This window comes from Calonectris borealis, chromosome 14, assembly GCF_964195595.1.
Source record: "Calonectris borealis chromosome 14, bCalBor7.hap1.2, whole genome shotgun sequence".
Classification (NCBI taxonomy): Eukaryota; Metazoa; Chordata; class Aves; order Procellariiformes; family Procellariidae; genus Calonectris; species Calonectris borealis.
In genome coordinates this window covers 16,417,705-16,436,574 of record NC_134325.1, presented here as the reverse complement: position 1 = coordinate 16,436,574, position 18,870 = coordinate 16,417,705, and the positions used below count along the sequence as shown (strand labels likewise).

Below are 18,870 nucleotides of genomic sequence, written 5' to 3'. Positions count from 1 at the left end.
TTAAATATTAATTGTAACTTCCCTCATAAGTGCCGTCAAACCCACTGAGTAACTTGTGAAGTTCAATAAATAACTGGGAGAGGGTGGAGAGTGTTGTGGGTAGGGTCTGCTCTTAATCTTAGCAAGGTCTTACTCGAGTTAACAGTGCAAAACAGATCATGTCGCGATGCTTGCTGTTTCCGTTCCTTCTCTTACCTCAGTTCCCCTCCTTGTACACACACAGCAAACAGAAAAAAAAAGAATAACGTTAAACTGCAGGCATATTTCTTGCACAGTTGTAAGTGAGAGGACCACCACACAGTGCTCGCACGAAAAGATGCAAGATCCATCATTTGTTTCAAATCCTAGTTATTGGACAAATGCACTTCTAAAGTATTTGTGCGTTGCTCTGTCAAGAATCACACCTCGGTAAGAGGTATTATCTTGTGGTTGATCCCTTTTCTTCTGTTTTCAGTCATGAGCCTCACCCTATTTCATTTCTTGATTCCACAAAATGTACTTTACACTTAGAAATAAAAAATAGGAATATTGTGTTCAGTTTTGGGCCCCTCACTACAAGAAGGACATGGAGGTGCTGGAGCGTGTCCAGAGGAGGGCAACGAAGCTGGTGAAGGGCCTGGAGCACAAGTCTGATGAGGAGCGGCTGAGGGAACCGGGGTTGTTTAGCCTGGAGAAGAGGAGGCTGAGGGGAGACCTCATCGCGCTCTACAACTACCTGAAAGGAGGTTGGAGCGAGGTGGGTGTTGGTCTCTTCTCCCAAGTAACTAGCGATAGGACAAAAGGAAATGGCCTCAAGTTGCGCCAAGGGAGGTTTAGATTGAACATTAGGAAAAATTTCTTTACTGAAAGAGTGGTCAGGCCTTGGAACAGGCTGCCCAGGGAAGTGGTGGAGTCACCATCCCTGGAGGTATTTAAAAGACGTGTAGATGAGGCGCTTAGGGACATGGTGTAGTGGGCATGGTGTGTTGGGTTGACGGTTGGACACGATGATCTTAGAGGTCTTTTCCAACCTGTATGATTCTATGATTCTATGAAATATTATGTGGTTACAGACATTTCAGTAATGTGTATTTGATAGAAGTGAGAAACAAAGTAGTTAACACCAATCTGACCAGCCTGTTTTCTGTGGATCACCAGAGCACTGTAATTGTAATACTTATATTGGGTATAATTGAAAGGAGATCAGCCCCATTAAAATTGTACGTTGTATTTTTCCCTCTCTTCTTCCAGATGGTTATTAATCTTTTATTGGTGAGGTGATTTGCCTACGGTGTAATCTGAGATTTTTCCTCATGTCATTTAAGTGTGTAACTTCTCTTTGTGTTTGCAGGTGGACTGAATTTTAATATGTTGGATTCTGTTAATTGCTTAGAATTTAGATGTTTTTCTTAGTATCTTGAAAATGTATAATAAATTTTAAAAAAATCAAGTAGTACCCACATATTCCTTCTATTTTTCAGCATTCTGTGAAGAGGGGTGCAGATATGGTGGAACTTGTGTAGCCCCTAACAAATGCGTCTGCCCTTCTGGATTCACAGGAAGTCACTGTGAGAAAGGTAAAGCTTTACTGAAACACACCTTCTTCTTCGGTAATGAGAAATATCGTATGCTGAATTAAGAAATAATTACTTTCCATTCACTTGCTTGATGTTTTCTCTTCATTGAGAATATGACTGCTCCATAGCTGCCTTTTCCTAACTGAAAGCTAGTCTTAAATTAAGCATGGAAAGTTTTAGACAATCAGGGGTGTATCTGCTTTTGCTTCCAGTGAACACTTTTAGCTAATTAGAGGGGACGGCAAATGAAAAATATTTACTCCACTGAGCTTCTTTGGTGCAAACTCAAGGTCACCTTCTGCTTTTTCTGGTTCTGTTGTGCAAATTAGACCAGAATTTGGATGCTTCCTTTTCACTTAAACTTATTGAATTATTAAGATTTGATTTGTTTCTAAGCGGCTAAGGCCACCAATTTTCATAGAATCACAGCGCGTTAAAATACATCTTACTAGTGATGATTTGATTCTGCCTTTTCCCAGATTTTTTCCATTTCAAGATTTGCTTCTGACAGCCTCATAGGCCTACCTTCCTGTTTGTTTCACAAAGATCTGGTTCCTTGTCTACCTTAAATGAGAAGGAAGGGATCTTACAGAATTCCATGGAGGACTCCTACTAGATTCTTTATACAGCAGACTTGGGGTTTTATTGTGGTCTGTATTCATTGAGGTTCTATTTCACTTAAATAACCCAATGATAGAGGTTTTTTGCCTTGTGTGTTTATAAACCTTTTGCACTTGCCTTTACTGGTGGAAATAAAGTGGATTGTTAATGCAGGTTGCATGATGTTAGTATGGATGAGATTATAATGGATGAGATTTTTTTAAGGAAGAAAAAAAAAAAGAAAACCAAGAAGTAACTGTTAAGTTAAATCACTGGAACCGCTTGTTACCCAGAGATTGTTCAGTAATTCGTGTGTAGCAGTTTAATACATGGCTGTTCTACTGTAATACAAAGTAATTTAAACCCAGTTGTCAAAAAATCTGCTTTGAGTAGCTTCTGAAAACTGCTAAAGCTTTTTATGGATGTACTCAAATCACTGCGTACTGAAATCCCACAGTTTCTAGTTGTCAGCATTGTTTCTAATTATTTGGGAATGAACTAGGACGTTAATATTTTCATATCATCTTGAATTAATTTGAGTACTGCATGTTTTTTCTTTTTTTTCCTGTAGTCTTTGGGTTATTTGTTTTAAACAGAAATAAGCTCTCAAGCCCCCTGACATTCAGCAGTAAGTGCCGGCAATACACGTGGGGGAATAATACAAGAAGTACCTGCCCTAGAGCCCCACCTACCATAGCTTCCCAGCCTCTAATCCTGCTAGTTATCCTCCTCCACGTATAGTTTGCTCACTCCTTTCTAAAACATCTATTATTCAGAGGGAAGAGTACATTCAGAGGGATGCAGGATACCAGAAATGGGTCCTATGTATGTGAAAATACGGCACTGCAAAACCAGTACCTGCATTGCCCAAGGGTGCCCTGCCTTCCCAGGGAGCCAGTGGCTTTAGGCCAGCTTTCAGCTCGACTGCCTATGTTTCTTTCACCCATGAATCTTAAAACTATCTTTTTTCTTATAGCTGTAAAGGGACTTTCATAACTAGAACACAGAGGCTTTAAACTGTTGAAGTGATGGTTTAAAATTGATAAATGGATGGCATAACCGTTGTTGACTCCTATGTTTTTCATGTCTTTTGTATTGCTTTGATCTAAAATATGAGTTAGCACACCAAGTAAAGGAAACATGGCAGGCACGGTACTCTCATTATATCAAGAAATTTAGAGGTAGATGTCAGAAGGAGCTAGCTTCTCTGTGTAAAATCTATATGACTTGAAGCAGAAGGAAGTTTATTTTTTTTCTTTGAAGATGTATAGGATTTACCAGTATGCTACAAGTCAAGCTAATGATGGTAACTTTGAGAAATCCGATGTGCAAACTGATTTGAGAATGAATAGGGCTTTGCATGTGAGAAGCTGCCACATTTTAGTTGTGTTAGAGGGTTTGAAAACTTCAGCAGATATACCTTATGTCATGTGCATGTTTCAGTGGCTGAGTGCCTGTCGGATCTATGTGAGAACAGCTTCAGCCATCTGAAGGTGCATGTCCTGGAACAACTAAATGTTCAGAGTAGAAAGGTGATGAACCACCTTTGAAGCAGGCTTCCCTTTGCTCACCTGCTTACTCCTCGAAGACGGAAGAGGAGGCAGGTCAGTAAAGACTTCCCTCATAGTCTCACTGCAGTTTGCTGCAACATTTTTAGAGGACATCTAAAGTATTCAGAAACCATGTTTATTTGGGGTTTTTTTTCCCTGTAACATTAGAAATAAGCACTTAGTTATATTTAACGTGTGGTAGCACTCCCTCAATCATTATGATGTAGACCTAAGATGGTGAAATGGTGGGACATCGCTTTAAATCAAAGCTTAAATGTTCCTTGGTAAAATCTTGTCTGATGGAAGCTCATGGTGAACTGATGCATATCAGAAGTAAAATGATGTGTTTTGGTAATGTATTCTATTCGCCACGGTGCATTTAAAAATGTCCTTCAAACGGACAACAGAGCAATTCCTTATACATTATTTGTGAGCTGGAAGGACTCGTCACAATATGACCCAAATTGCCTTCAACATCATGTAAAGGGTAAAATGAACCAGGAAATAGAAAAGTTGTTGAAAAGCAGGTGTGTTTACTTCTGAATATCAATCATATGTTACTCATCGTTTCTGACTGCCTGGTTGAAATGATGATATTAGGTTAATTAAAAATTCACAGATATTTGAGGAGGGTAGGATTTATGTTGGTAATTTACTCAGCTGAAATTAAAATACACATTTAAGGCTTATGGTACAAATACATAATTCAACATGCTGCTAAGAAGAATTACCTGTTGCCAGTTGCTTTGCCTGAAATGAGGAATCATCGTAACAGTTGTGGGGCTGCCTTTTGTTTTTGAAGGGGAACTGCAAATTGATGTCCAGAGATACTGTCAGGTAATTAATTTCTCCTTCCATCCATTCTTTATAATGCTGTTTCTTTAAGTATGTGCTTGATGCTTCTTACAGAATTTTTGTCGTTTTCTATTTAGGATCTGATTCTATCTTCTAATCAATTTTTTGTTTACTTGTTTTGTGTTTAGCTGGCCAGGGCTGAAATAAGTGCTGTCTGTGATCATTACCATTTGTGATCATATTTAACACAGTTGTGATACCGGTACTAGAAACTTTTTATGTTAGAATTTTTGCTGACACTGCTGTATGTTCCAGCAAGGAAAGGTTCCAGCATGTATGTGCCTGATGGCTGAGCTGGAGATGTGCATCCTTAACTGTATGTAACACTGTTGGCTTAAGCCCAGGTGCATCCTTGGCAGGGATCCCTGTTAAAGGCTTCTGAGAGACATTTTGGTGTGCAGAGAGTATGCAAACACAGTTGTTGGCAGCATGGACTCAAATGACCTAATTTTCCATCCAGTGATATTTTCTCCATCTTCTATTTTAGCAACATTAAAAAAAAAAATTCCCATCATTCCTTGAGCTGCTTTTCTCCCTCTGTGGACGAGCCACAGGTCAGTGGAGTTTTAATGCTGTTTTTGTAGACAGGGCTCACCATTATTCTGTATTTGTGGAATACAGATGTTAGTCACTACTGCCACTGATGAAGTGGTGAGGATGAGATAGGCAGGACAATCTACGATATTAAAGGCAGGAGTAAACAGATGATTGAGTGCCTAGAAGTTGCAGGCATTCCTTGAACACCTACCTGCCTGTGGTAGTCCTGTGCGTGGGCCTCAGAAATACATACCAACGTCTATACAGCTGTGGGATGGGGACCAGTGGCGGCAGAAATTTCAGCTAGGAAAGTTAGTTACAGTATCTGTCTGTACAAATTATAACTTTGGGCAATGAGCAGGAAACAGCAGAAGGTTTGAAGCAGTGGGTTCCTAGCTAGGGGTAAGTCAAGAAAAGTGCAGTATTTTTCCAAAAGCTGCGGGGAGGCTTTTGGCAGGGGTGGGGCATCACTTCCAAAAGGGATTCAAAACAATTGCACCACATCTTTGCTCCCCTGGCTCACGAAAGCTGCTGTCTGAGCTGGTACACAATGAATGGGGAATATGATTCTGGTAGATTAGAAGGGCGTTGCGTAGGCTGGAGCTCAGAGAGGTGAATATTTTTGTGGTAGCTACATGTGTATTTCTAGTCTTTTTAAAGCACCGGAGAATGGTTTTCTCACAGAATGGTAGAATGCTGTCAAAGAATTACTTGCTAATTGTAAACAGTCAGAAGCAAGGGTAAGACATGGCACTGAAGCATCTGGATGTGATAATTACTGGATTGTTTTTCTGTGTTGTTTTGGGCTGTGTGTACAAAACATGGTCTGATATTGGGGTGAGAGATCATTTTTCAGTATCTACCGTGGCTGAGAGATGTTCTTTGAATCCCAATAATTACTTTGCGGGGGGAGGGGGGGGAATCAATACTTGCAGTATTGCATTAGTTACATGTGCATTCTTCAGTGCAGGCACAGATTTCACGGCTGTGCTATGAAATATTGCTATGCTTATACTTGAAGTTGGATGTGTCGTGTATACGTCATGAAAAGGAGGAGGCCTTTAGCTGATTTGTTTCGTAATAGTTGGCAGTATCTGGCATTGTTGTCTAAGAAGTTGCATGCTACTTTGTGTACTCGTCTCTTAAATTGCTTCTTCTGGAATCTTTGCAGTCCTTTGGGTAAAACTCCCTACAGTCTGAATTCCTTTGGATGCTGGAGATAGAAAAAAATGTGAGAATTGTATTTCTGTGTGCTATTTCTTTGATTTCTGAGCTGGATCAATCTTTAGGTGTGTAGCTATCAAAGACACTTCAGTTGAGGAAACTGGTTTAAAAAAAAAAAAAGGCAAACAAAAACCAAAGCGAAGCAGAGAAAGATTTTTCAGTGAGTACGGTAAGCTAAATGTCAAAACTCCCTACCTTTCTTTAGGTAAGATCTTTTGTAAAATACGAAGCAAGGTTTATTTTGGGAAACAAACCAGCTGTGCAGCCGTGGGCACAAGTCTTTGCATGAGATTCTTTCTAAAGCCTCTCATTTCAAGGTGAGGCAAAGCCAGTATAGTGCGAGGTAGGAGGTGTGAAGTGAATGATGCTTAGCTTATTACGGAAAACGGTGGCTGTGGTTGATATGACACTCCTGAGGGTGTGACAGATCCAGAGAAGGCAGATGCTCCAGGTGGCTGAGGTTACCCTGCTCCATTTGCTGCCAAGCTGTTTACGGCATTTGCCCCAGTGGGGCTTATTGCAAAATGGCAAGGGGTGATATCTTAATGTGATAGAAGAAACAAAGCTGTCATTTGTAAAGATATCAGGGAATAGATCAAAGAATATCTACTAGAAAAATCTGATTAAGACAGTCTCTGAGGATCAAGGGGACATCTGTCTGCAAATCAACAAATAACTCTCGGTGGAAGAAAGAAGTTGTACTGTCTCACACTGCCAAGCCAAAGAAAAGTGAAATCTCCCAGACCAAGAACATCATTCACCCCCCCAGCTGACCATAGCATGAGAAGACTGGACTCATTTTTGTACTGCTTTCACTGTCTCATGTACTGTAAAAGTTTAGTTTTGAAAGCCAGGAAAAACACTAAGCCGACACTGGGTTTGGGTTTTTGTTTTTGTTTTTTTTTTTTTTTTTTTTTTTTAAGGGATATTTTTGTATTGCTGTAGTTTATTTGTTATGTTCAGGTATCTGGATCTATACATTTTTGTTTGTTTGTAATGAAAGGAATATCTGCTATATTAATCTTTTATGTTAGCTGAGATGATATCTTGACATTCCAGCTAACAAATGGTTCTAATATTCTAATGTTTTATTATTTGTGTGACTTGTGGTCATAAAATATCTCTTTCATAGTCTTCTGACTTTGTGAGGGACATAGTTGTTTGGGGTTTTTTTAAGTCAAAGAAAATTGTTTGGGGTGGGTTTTTTTTCCCTTTGGTCCCCAAAGCTTGCACTTAGAAATTGGGTAGTATTATATTGCTTTTCCTGGCTGGGGTTATGCTTGCTATTCTAGGTTCCTTCAATTTGAATTTCTGCTTTCAAATTCCACTTTATTCACCCTGACCAATGTCTATGTGCTAGCTGGACATGTCAAGTATTAATGAAGGATGCAGTTTTATCTGTAGAAGAGGAAGACAGGATTTAGCTAGTTGACATTTAGTTTGCATTTAGATTCATGCAAAACAAGAGGTAATTTTGTTGATCAAACTTTATAGTGCACATAAGATCCAAACCCAGATTCTAAAATCTTTATTCTCTTGCCTTAAACACAAGAAAAATACCTTTAGATAGTGTCTTGGCATGCCATCTTTCTTTGTGTTCCTGTTCTGGATGTTCTTGGATTAATATCTTGTGAAGACCCATTCTAGAACTTAATACAGAGCTTATGAAAATAACTTTGATGTTTTATTATTCTTTAGTACCTTAGTGGTGAAATACATGTGATATTTAATGAACTGAAGGGATGTGACTTCATGGAGTCAGTGGCTTTGCATCTTCCTTTTGTAATGGAGCAATAGATTTGACTCCTTCACTGTGTCTTCCTCGCTGAAAAGCAGGTAATGAAAAATCTAAAAAGAAAATGACAGTAAGTGCTTTGGAAGGGAAGGAAAACAGCAGGAAAATTTAGGAGGAGATTGATGACTCGCCTAGACCTCCAGTGACAGAGAAGCAGTTAATAGAAGGAGAAACTCCAAACAAATTATGCCATCTCCTTTAGATTCAGGTACCCTGCCAAAGTGTTGGATAGTAACTTGTGTTCAATCTTTTAAAAAGCTGTTAGCAATTGTCTTGAAATGAGATGAGTGGTCCTTCTAGCAGTATGGGGCGAACTGACTGAATTTATATTAAAAATTGAGTTTTTGATGTGGCGAAGACTAATAAACATAGCTTTCATAGAACCATTTGAGAACAACATGGCTCTTTAGTGCATCAGAATTTAGTGATTGATTCAATCAAGTTCTACATGAGAAACATCCACTGCCGCAGTTGGGTTGAACTTTTGAAAGGCCCTTCACAGAACAAGGCTGCGTAAGCTCTGTGAAGTTCAAGAAAATTCAGGAGTATAAGAGCACCGTTCAGATGAATGCTTATGTGAGCTATACCGGTTGGAGTGTCTCTGCAAGACAAGTCCTTCCCCCGAGCATGTTCTGTGAGCCCCCATGTGTCCCCATTCCCATGTCACAGCTGCCTGTGGCAACCAGTGGAGCCAACCAGCCATCGTCTGGCTTGGAGTAACTTCCAGAGCGAAGCGAAGGGGGAAGTAAAGTGGTAGTCCTTGTGTTTCCCTGGGGCTGAGCTGGCTGCAAGCCCTATTCCTTAGGGAGCCTCTCAGCAAAGACAACTCTCCTGGAGTTGTGCCTTACGCTACTTGGGCACAGTCGCACAGCAGCATACCTTTGTGAAGGAGAACTTGACTTTCCGTGGTAGAGGTGTGTGTCGAAAGGACACAGTGCTTTTCCTCAGGTTGAATGTAACTATGCAGATAGAGGGATGCTCATATGGTTTGTTTCCATCATATGGAAGACGCAGAGCACAGGGCAGGGGGTGAAGGCAGTATTCACAGGCAAAACGGAGGTGCCTGTCTTTCCTAGGTGGGAGAAGAGCACGCTGTAAAGAATATAGACTATTCTAGCTAAAGAGGTAAAAAATGTTAGGGCCTCTCTTTGCCCTCTACTTAGCACCTGGAAATCGCTGGGGGAAAGGGAGGTTTGTTTGTTCCTGTTTTCTTTGTTTGTTTTGGCTGCTGCTAAGCACAGAGCGTTAGATGTGTGTTCATCCATAAGTTCTAATTATGTACTACAGGAGGAATATCGTGTTTAGAAAGAGACAGGTAAACTAAGCAGTAGCAAGCTCCTAAGCTCTAAATATAAAAGCCCCGTATTCCCTCTGAACTTCCTACAGCCCTCAGCCTACATAGCCGAATTTTGTGCAAAAGCCGTGCTCAAACGGAGGTGTTGGAATTCGCTCCCCGCTAGAGGCCGTGTTGCTTTGGTCCTTTCTTGAAGTGCTCAGTCTCTGACTTAGCGTTCAGCCAGTTTAGCACCAGGAACATCTCCCACACCTTCTGTGCAGTCATATCTGCTTCAGGTTCCTCTTGGTTTCTGAGGACCCAGACAATGGGATTTAAATTTGTTTCAAGTGACGGAATCAGCGTTGAATATGTTAAAGAAAACAGAGAACTACAAAGCACTCAAAAATGTGAGCAAATACTTATATTTGAGCAAATAGATATATTCATATGTTAATGAAATTTCCATTTTGCAACTAAGAAGTTTCCATATATGAAGCATTTCTTGTGATGTGCGCTGTACAGAAAAGACAGTTCCTTTAAAATACCTACTTCATGATGAATTAACTACAAGCCATATCTCATTTTACTATATTTAAAAAAATCCAACAAGTCTGCTTTGAGTGCAGTGCAGTAATGCTAATTTTATAACCTAGTTTGTCAGGACGTTCTGACCCCCTTTTTTGGTTCTTCCAGGCAGATGCCTACGTCAGTGAAAAACAGAATAATTCTAAGGAGAAATACCAGAATAGGTAGTGGCCTAACTAAATATTAAATAAAAACTACCTCAGTCTGTCCGACTACAGGCAGTATTTAGGGGACATTACTGAGTTTAATAAGCTCTTTGCCACCTTACTTTTTCTTATTAATAGCCTGCTCTGGACTGGAGAATCAACCATGAGTATTTAAATTTGCTGATAACCTAGAAATATAACTCGAGATGTGCAGAGCAGGTGCAAAGAGGAACTTGTGGTTTTTAAGACAGAAATCCTCTTGGTTTCAGTGGGAATTTCACCTGAGTGGAAGCCTTAGGATCTGGTGCAATTGAATTAGGTGAAATGAAAAATAAATGGCTCTAGTGAAATAAAAGAGCATTCAGAGTGGGGTTTTTATGTGGAACAAGCTGTGTTAGTTGCAGTTACCAATGATAAATATGCCATCTTTAACTCATTGATCTATGGTACAAATCTAACTAGCTCATCTAGGAGTAGGGTCCTAATCAGACTGAGTAGGAATTCAGTCTCTTTAGAAAATTTGTACCACTCTGAGAATTTTACTATAAAGAGCCACGTTTCTGCTGAAGTTTAATACAGTGAATGCTAACGTATTTCATGAGTGATCTCCTGGAAATTATCAAGGTGTAGTGAGAGCAAATGTGCCTCAGTCATCAGAACCAGCATCAGAAAACAATTTCTTTTGAGAAATAACATGTCAAGTGAAAGGAATGGAGCAAAACAACACGCTCGTGTTTTAGAGGTATTGTGTGTTTAATTCTGACAGAAAGTCAGTTTTCCTGCATTTTTTCTTTTTTAATTTAAGACTTCTTTTCCCCTGAAAAATTATGGTATGAGAAGAACACTTTAAGCTGATGGAAGTGATGCAACAAGAAAAAAAAGTAGGTGTAACCAGCAAGATCTTCTCCCGTGTTGGAATCCATCACCACAAAAGCAATATCCACTTCTACTTGCTTTCACTGGGCTGACATTCAGAGGAAGAAATCATGTCCCCATTCATATAATCCTTGGAAGGCGAATAAAATGGCATAAATCACTTACTCTCTTGTGTGACTTACGTAGATAGCAGCTTATGCACAATGAGGATAACTAATCCAATTATTTTGCTTCAGGGGTCAGGGTGAAAATGAGTTAAACCCTTGAGGAAGGGAGTGTCATCCTTTCTTTATTAACTGAGGTAGCCTCTGTAACATCTGCAGTTGCGTTGAATTCCAGTCCTTTTTAGTATCTGTTTTTGTAAGAGTAACACCCATGGTTTTCAACAGTCTGCTCCCGGAAGACTGCAGAATTGGGTTGTTGTTATACAACACTACAGTAAAGAAAAGCCTACTACAGAAGGAGGTGGCTCTCTGCAAAATCTGCTGAACTAAAATCGTGCGTGGACTCAAGAAAACAAGTCTGTCGTCTTCAGGATTGTACTCGTGTATGTGCAGAGAAGAAAAGAAATAAGAAATTTTGCTGATATGGAACCTTACAAACTTTTTTATCCCCTTCCAAGGCTTTTTCTGTATCAGGTGAAATATTTTTATTGTCTGTAGTCTGTTCGATAGTGATGTGTCTGTTCTGCTGCAGAAAGTACATGATGTACCCGAAGTCTCCTCTTCACAATGGAGTTTTTATGGACAATCCAGCATATCATGCCTGGTGAAATATGAAAAAATCAAGAGAGTAACACCTGTTGGGTGTGAAAAAGGCCTATGAATCCATCTCCTAGAAAGTGTGGCATTAAAACCTGTTTCAGATTCAGAGCTCACTAACTCACTGTGCAGATTCCTATTGCTTTTGTTCATACCTGTAGTCACAGAGGAAGAATATGCAAGATGTATATGTAATACTGTGCTTAATGTAAGGTACATATGAAGCATAAAAGTAACTTGGATTATTCTGGTTGAATGTTTTCTTTGCTAGTTCCCTTATGATTGAAGTAGCTTTAAACTAACAGTCGTACTCAATCTCAAGGAACTACATGTCAAAGTGATTTTCAAACTTTTTATAATGTTATGATAAAAATCTGTTCAGTCCTTCACATTGGCAGAAATGGAGCTCTTCCTAAATACATCAGTCATTGTTTTGCTTTTAAAAGGAGAACCTCTGATTTAGCAACTCAGGCAGTTCAATAGCTGGAGTTTTCTACTACTTAAGCTGTGTAACATCTGAATTATTTCTTTCAACATGTAATATCTACTAAGTAGATCAGTCATTTCAGAGACAAACATAAACGGTGGAGTTTTTATGTGAAAGAGTGAAATCCCCTTTCTTACTTGATTTTTTTTCTGAAGAGACATTCTCTGTATGCCGGCAATCTAATCTTTGGAATGGTGCTCATTTATCTTTTGAATGAGACATGAAATGAAAGCCTTAAACACTTCTGGTCATTAAAGATCCAGTTGAACCTGTATCCTATTTCAGCTCAGGTAATTATATTCTGCTGTCTTGAGCAATGTCAGTCAGAAATTACTCATTTGCAACAGCTGTCTGGCTAGCATGGAGTGGCACCCATGCCTCAACTTCATAGACGGCTACATTTCTGTGGTAGGTTACAGATCCTTAGAGCTTTTGATGGCAATTACATGGTTTTAAATGTGAATGAATCTTAGTGGAGTACAATCACGTAGGTGTGTGAGGGTGAGCTCAGCTCATCCACTGTCCTTCTCCTCGCACTGTCTTGGAAGTAGTGATATCTCTGATCTGGACGGCGGAGTTCACCAGGGCCGGTTAGAGGTTCTTGCACACCTGCTGCATCTTCTTGTTGTAAGCTGGTAGGCAGTGGGGCTCTTTGAGCTGAGAAAAGCAGAGGGACACTTAAACTCTACTTAGGATCCCATGCATCACCCTTGCGTGTGCTGCAGTCACCCAGCTTCTTAATAATAGACTACTAGTTTATTGCCAGCTTAGGCTGTAGTTACTCCTCAGTTTAAGAGAGATTAAATAGATCGTTCTCATTTCCAAGATAGTATTTTAACATGTAGCCAGGATGGGTCTGTCCTTCCTTTTGCACTTGAGCCACTGACCTTGAAAACCAATGAAAGTTTTTAGGCTCAGAGCAAAATAGCTTTGTAGCCATGAAGAGAAGGTTGGTTCTTCTCTTGGGTGTTACCAAAAGATTGAAGCTGGTCTGCTGTTGACCAGTCAGAAGGTGTGGCCAGTGCATGTATTTTGCTTGCTTACATGACCAGTTATGAAGACTGAATTCCTGCGAAGAGGTGTTTTATGAAGATCTCCTAGGTTCCCGTTTCATGCTTTGGAGCACAGGTGGTACTACGGTATGGGAGTGATGTGTAGTTATCGGTAATGGTTTATGTAAGGGAAAAATTCTCTCTGGCAATTCTTTGTGATTACATTTCGTAGAAGGAGGCCGAGTGATTTCTCTGGTTTGGTTTTCTTTGCTTCGTTTTTTTCTCTTTACCGTAGAGTGAGTAATGAATGTTCCATGAGCTGTGTCAGCCCCTGCAGAAAGTAAGTTTAGTAGTGTGACAGGACAGTTTCTTTTTTTTTTTTCTGCCAAATACTCATTCTGTCCCTTTCTACAACAGCTGTCCTGTCCCCCTCTTGTGACAACCCTAGCTCTGAAAAGCCTATCAGTCTGTCCAAAATGAATTAAAAACAGGGGGGGAAAAAAAACCCTCTGCATACCACAAGGGATTTTTGTTTTGTGTCTGTTACAACCCAGGAAGATTGTAAATCCTACAGTTAATGGAAACTGCTTTTTGGGATGGGACTTTCATTGCCTGCTAAAGCCTATCTTTCTGTCCCCCACCTTTAATTGTTTTGTTTCTCACCCTTGGAATGTCCAACACAGAATTTTTCAATTCTTTCCGTTAACTGCGTGGGGAAAGTAGAGATTTAATTCATACGTCAGAAATTTTCTTCCATTTTCTCATCTGAAGTCTTGGTTCTCCTCCAACTTTTATAGAGTCCACAGCCGATGCAAGTTTGAGAGATGTGTGTGCTGATAGCATAACAACTCCTCAGCGGTCCCATTAATCATTTATAGGCTAAGGAGTCAGATACAGTGTGATAATGCCTAGCTATTCCTAAGGCCTCCCTTGTGAGATGGCTGAGTCATATGTTTCTTTTTGAAGAGAGCTTTGATTTTTTTTTTCCCCCCGTTTCCCTCCCCCATCTTTTCTCAGCAGGCTTTATTAGATGTATTCATTACTGAATAAGATGAAAGAAAGTTGCCTGTATAGGTGGATGGTGGTAGGTCACTGAGGATACAGAATCTGATCAATAATGACCAGAATTTCCTGATACCTAATGTCTGTCTGACTGAATTGACTGTGGGGGATTTCTTCAGATCCCTCCATGATATATAGTTTACAAATGTAAAAAGAATTAAATACAAAATTACACAAGAAGGAGGTAGTCCACTACTCATTTGTCCAACCACTACAAAAAGACATATCTCTCTGTTGAAGTTGTAGGTTGTCCTAGTACTAGTAACAGTTTCCTTACTGGGTGTTAAATAAACTAACTGGTGTGTTAAGTCCATTATTATAACTTCTTGCTATCATCAGCAAAATGAAATTGGTCACTTATTAGTTAATTTGCTGCATAGTTTCAACAGCGAACTCATTCGTTGTAAAAATAAATTGCAATAGCTCCTTTGAAGGAAATTCTTCCAGGGGGAAGGAACATCCAAAATGGGAAATGTAATACCTTTGACATTGCTACGGTATTGACTCTTGTGGAAGAGTGGAAGACACCTCACTTCATTGCATTTAATGTGATATTTTTCATGAATGCTAAATTCAATCTAGCTGAAGAAACTTATGTATAGTATATTCGCGTTTCTAGATTTCATGTTTCACTCTTTACATTGCTGTATATTAAGCACCAGACTCAAAGGGCATAGACAGTTTTTCTAAGCCAAATTGAGAAATAAAATCAGGAAGGAATTAAGGGAAGAATTTTGTGTCAATCAAAGCTAAAAATGACAAATTTCATGAACTGCCTGTATGAGCAACAACAAATTTCAGTTTTCTGCTGAAGGGTAGTACTGAAGATAGGTAGACATGAAAAAAAGGGTCCAAGCAACTGCTTAATTTTTTTTCTTTTACCTATTAGAATATGTTGCTTTTGAGTCAAAATACTTTGTGAAGATATAAAACCTTACAGGCTTTATGGTTTCCATAACCTTTTGGTTTATATTGTCAATTGTATTGAAACGGGCTGAGAGTCTTGACCTATTAAATTTGGTGAAGAGAATTTTATAAAAACCTAGTCTATCTGACGGAGTCATAAAAGGCTTTGTCAGTCTTTACCCCACTGAGTTGTCTCATGACAGTCTCGTGAGGAGTCATATTGATTTCAGTTGTCTAGTAATGATGTAAAGCACAGCTCAGTGTAAGAGCAGGTGGCTGAAAATGCTAGCCAAGGATAAATTAATCCAAAAAAGCATAATTAATAGAAGGAATATAAAATGGTAATATGTATTCATAACAACATTTTGAAAGTAACATTTTATTCAGAATATCTGAGTCATTTATCTGACATTATAAACATCAAGCTTTATAAATATTGAGCTATATTGTAAGGTTGTGGTTTGTCCTTTTTTTTTTCTTTTTTTTTTTTCCTTTTTTAAGACAATTTGTATAACACTTAAGAATTATACTTGGTCCCAGGTCAGTAGATGATTCTAAATTTCTGGACTCAAGATGAAGCGATTGTTTGATCGTCAAAGTTCAAATTGTTCTAGTGAATGAATAAGTACCGACTGGAACAGGAGGCACTGGATAGCTTTTTTTCATGGCTGTGAAGATTTTGGCTGGATGAATTTTAATCTTTACACAAAAAAACTTGTATTAGTGTACAGTGTTCTAAAGCATTTAAGGTGGAGATGTAAAGAGAGAATGAATGCCCTGTAATGTTGGTGTTCTGACATATCAGATCACGCGCACACAGAAAACAAGTTATTCTTATTTGAGGAAAGTAAGCACAGAAGCAAAACCTAAGAATTAAGGGTCTAATTCTAGTCTTTCTGTCTTGTATATATTATATATATTGGCACATTATGTGAATATTTGTACTGTTCGGGAATGCTACTATAAGGCGGCAGAAGCTTACTAAGCACAGAGCATCTTTTATCTAGATTGTGTAGAAAAGCATACTGTCTTCAAATATGTTTGGAGTGTTATTAGTTTATTTTTACAGCATAGAAGGAGGATAGAAGAAGGGGGGAAAAAAAGAACGCCTTGACATTCCTGAAAGTTGCTAGAGAAGTTAGCGTAGAATGTGTTTTGTAAAGTGCATTGCATCAGATATGACTATATAGTCTGTTTATAATCCCATTTAGGGGCTATAAACAAGAAAAATTATATTGACAAGTTATATATTTCAAGCAGACTTCAGCAGTAGATTCCAATTTTGAGCAGGTCAGCCATAACTCGATTATCATGTTGTTAATTTAAACCACCATGTTTTTTGTTGTACCGTATAAAATAGCACTAATATGAGGGACCATGGCGATTTATGGACATAGAGATTATTTCCTCTTCGGAAAAAAACAGTAATGAATTTGTCATATAAAAAGGGTGGAGGATCATAGTTGTTTATTGATCTTAATAATCAGCTATTTTATGAAATTCCCTGCAGCGGTTCTCCTAAGACAGCAGGCACACACACTGCAAGGCAAGGGATGAACAAAGACCTGGTATCAAGCCATCACAAGTCTTGGGTTCCCTTCCATGAGTAAAGATCCTGAGAATTTGGCGAGGTTATCTTCAAGAACACAGGTGTCTTAAGACAGCCAGACAGAAGATTTTTTTTTTCGTTGGCATTTTAAAAGCCAAGGTAAAGCCTCCTTAAAAGAAAAGTTTATACTGGAAAGATGAATTGATTACTCTGCTATTAAGAGCTGACTTGACTGTACATGGTTCCTCCTACTTTCAGAAAGAAAATCATAAGCAACCCCTTTAGTTGCACCTATATATTTAGTGAATATGTGATGTATGTATAATACAGCTTGTATTTGACTGAAGCGATGTGTCTTTTAAGAACTCCTGAGAAAGGAGTGCAAAAATTGCGTGTAGATGTTGCTAGATAATCACAGCATTCATGAATTCTCATTTATTTTTCTTCTACTTCCCTCTCAAAAATACCCAGTGTTGTTGTGAGCATTCTGTTACTTCCAGAAATTAATTTGAAAGTGAGATAATCTAATCTAAATTCAGTGTAAATAGAAATACTGCTAAAATATGCTTTCAAGACTAACATAGGATTATATGTATACTGTGGGGTGTAGGTCGTTTCTTGTTTTCAGAAAACAAGGATTTCTGTGTCTAAGTTGTACACGACTAATTCTAAACCATAATTTGCGATTTTTATATACATTTGCTCTTTGGAGATCAGTATAAACAAAATACTACATAGTTAACCACTTCCGATATATTTTTCTTGTGTTTTCTAATAATCTATACCTATGCTGAAACAACATATCCTAGATCTGTAGAATTAGGCAGGTGAGTCTGGCTAGCCTTCATGGGGAGGGGTTCTTATATAGTGGTGAAGAAGTGGGATAAAAATATTTTCATTATTCTAGGTCTGGGTTTTACCTGTGGTATAGCTTTGTGCACGTATATACATTTAGAATGGCTTAGGTGGGAGAGAATGGCTGACAAAGGACATAAGGGCTACACCATCGAGTAAAAATAAGTGAGGAAAAGAGAACTCATGGTATTTTTCATCTGGCCATTCATATGCATTGGTGTCAGAGGCAGCACCGTTAGTTGCAACAGCAATGTCATGATTTTTCCAAGACGTGTGGCATCTTTCCAAAATGTTGTTTCTCTAATAGCAGCGTCATAGCTGTAAAGTCAGCTCCACAAGAAAACAATGTGCTAGTATGGTGCAAAACAGTTTCTAGTTATGTATTTAACCTTCTCTCCATGATTTATTATTTCACCCAGATGAGGATAATGAGAATATAAAATCCCTTTAGATGACTGTATAAATGGCTAAATGTGCATGTTGGGTAGGCTTACATTAGAAAGAACTGTGAAGTCCTTTTCTGTCGAGTTGAGGAGGGTGAATGCAATGCTTGAAGAATAGTAACTGAGTGGTGAAAAGAATTAAGATGCTCTTGAATTGTGATTTTTTTTTTTTTTTTTTTAATTTTTTGCATCTTTGCTTAGGTGGATTACGTGGTCATATGGGTAGATAATGTAGCATAGATAATTCTATCCCTGTGGTGCTTCATAGGTCAAGCTTTTGATTTCATTGTTCGTTTGCTCTGAGCAGTGATACTGAGAGTATTACAGCATTTAGATGTGAGGATTTCTAAAATGATGTACTGCAAATTTGGCTTCAGACTGTAAACATGTATTGTAAACATGTAAGAATTATCAAGTGAATAATACTGTGAAAATATTTTGGATTTTAAAAACCCCAAACAACTCATATATTGGACTTCTTACTGTAATTTAGAATTCAGTATAAAACCCAGCTTATTAATATTTAAAAGGAGAGTCTTTTCTCTAAAATCAATGACTAGATGTAATTATTTGTTTTAGCAGAGAGGTTTAAAAATGAGAAATTGTCTGCTGGTGTGGAACTGTCCTAATGCCGCTGGCTATGAATATATTATAGAACTATATCTTTATAGAAAACATTTCCACCCTGTCATCTTCATTTAATACAGTCATTTTCTGTTTTATTCATTTCACCTGGGTTAAATTTTGTTTACACTGTAATGCAATTTATGTTATTGAATATGATTCTCATCGGTCCCTCATTCTAAGAGATAGAT

At 38.5% G+C, this 18,870-nt stretch overlaps 1 protein-coding gene across 3 annotated transcripts in view; it reads left to right on the top strand.

Annotated features, from left to right (window-relative positions):
• The window catches only part of NELL1 (neural EGFL like 1), a 294,286-nt gene that overhangs the window by 223,987 nt on the left and 51,429 nt on the right, over positions 1–18,870 (top strand). For all 3 annotated transcript variants that reach the window (XM_075163307.1, XM_075163306.1, XM_075163305.1), the window contains exon 15: positions 1,461–1,556. In XM_075163307.1, coding sequence (XP_075019408.1) covers positions 1,461–1,556 — 96 coding nt within the window. The remainder of the gene's footprint in view (positions 1–1,460; positions 1,557–18,870) is intronic.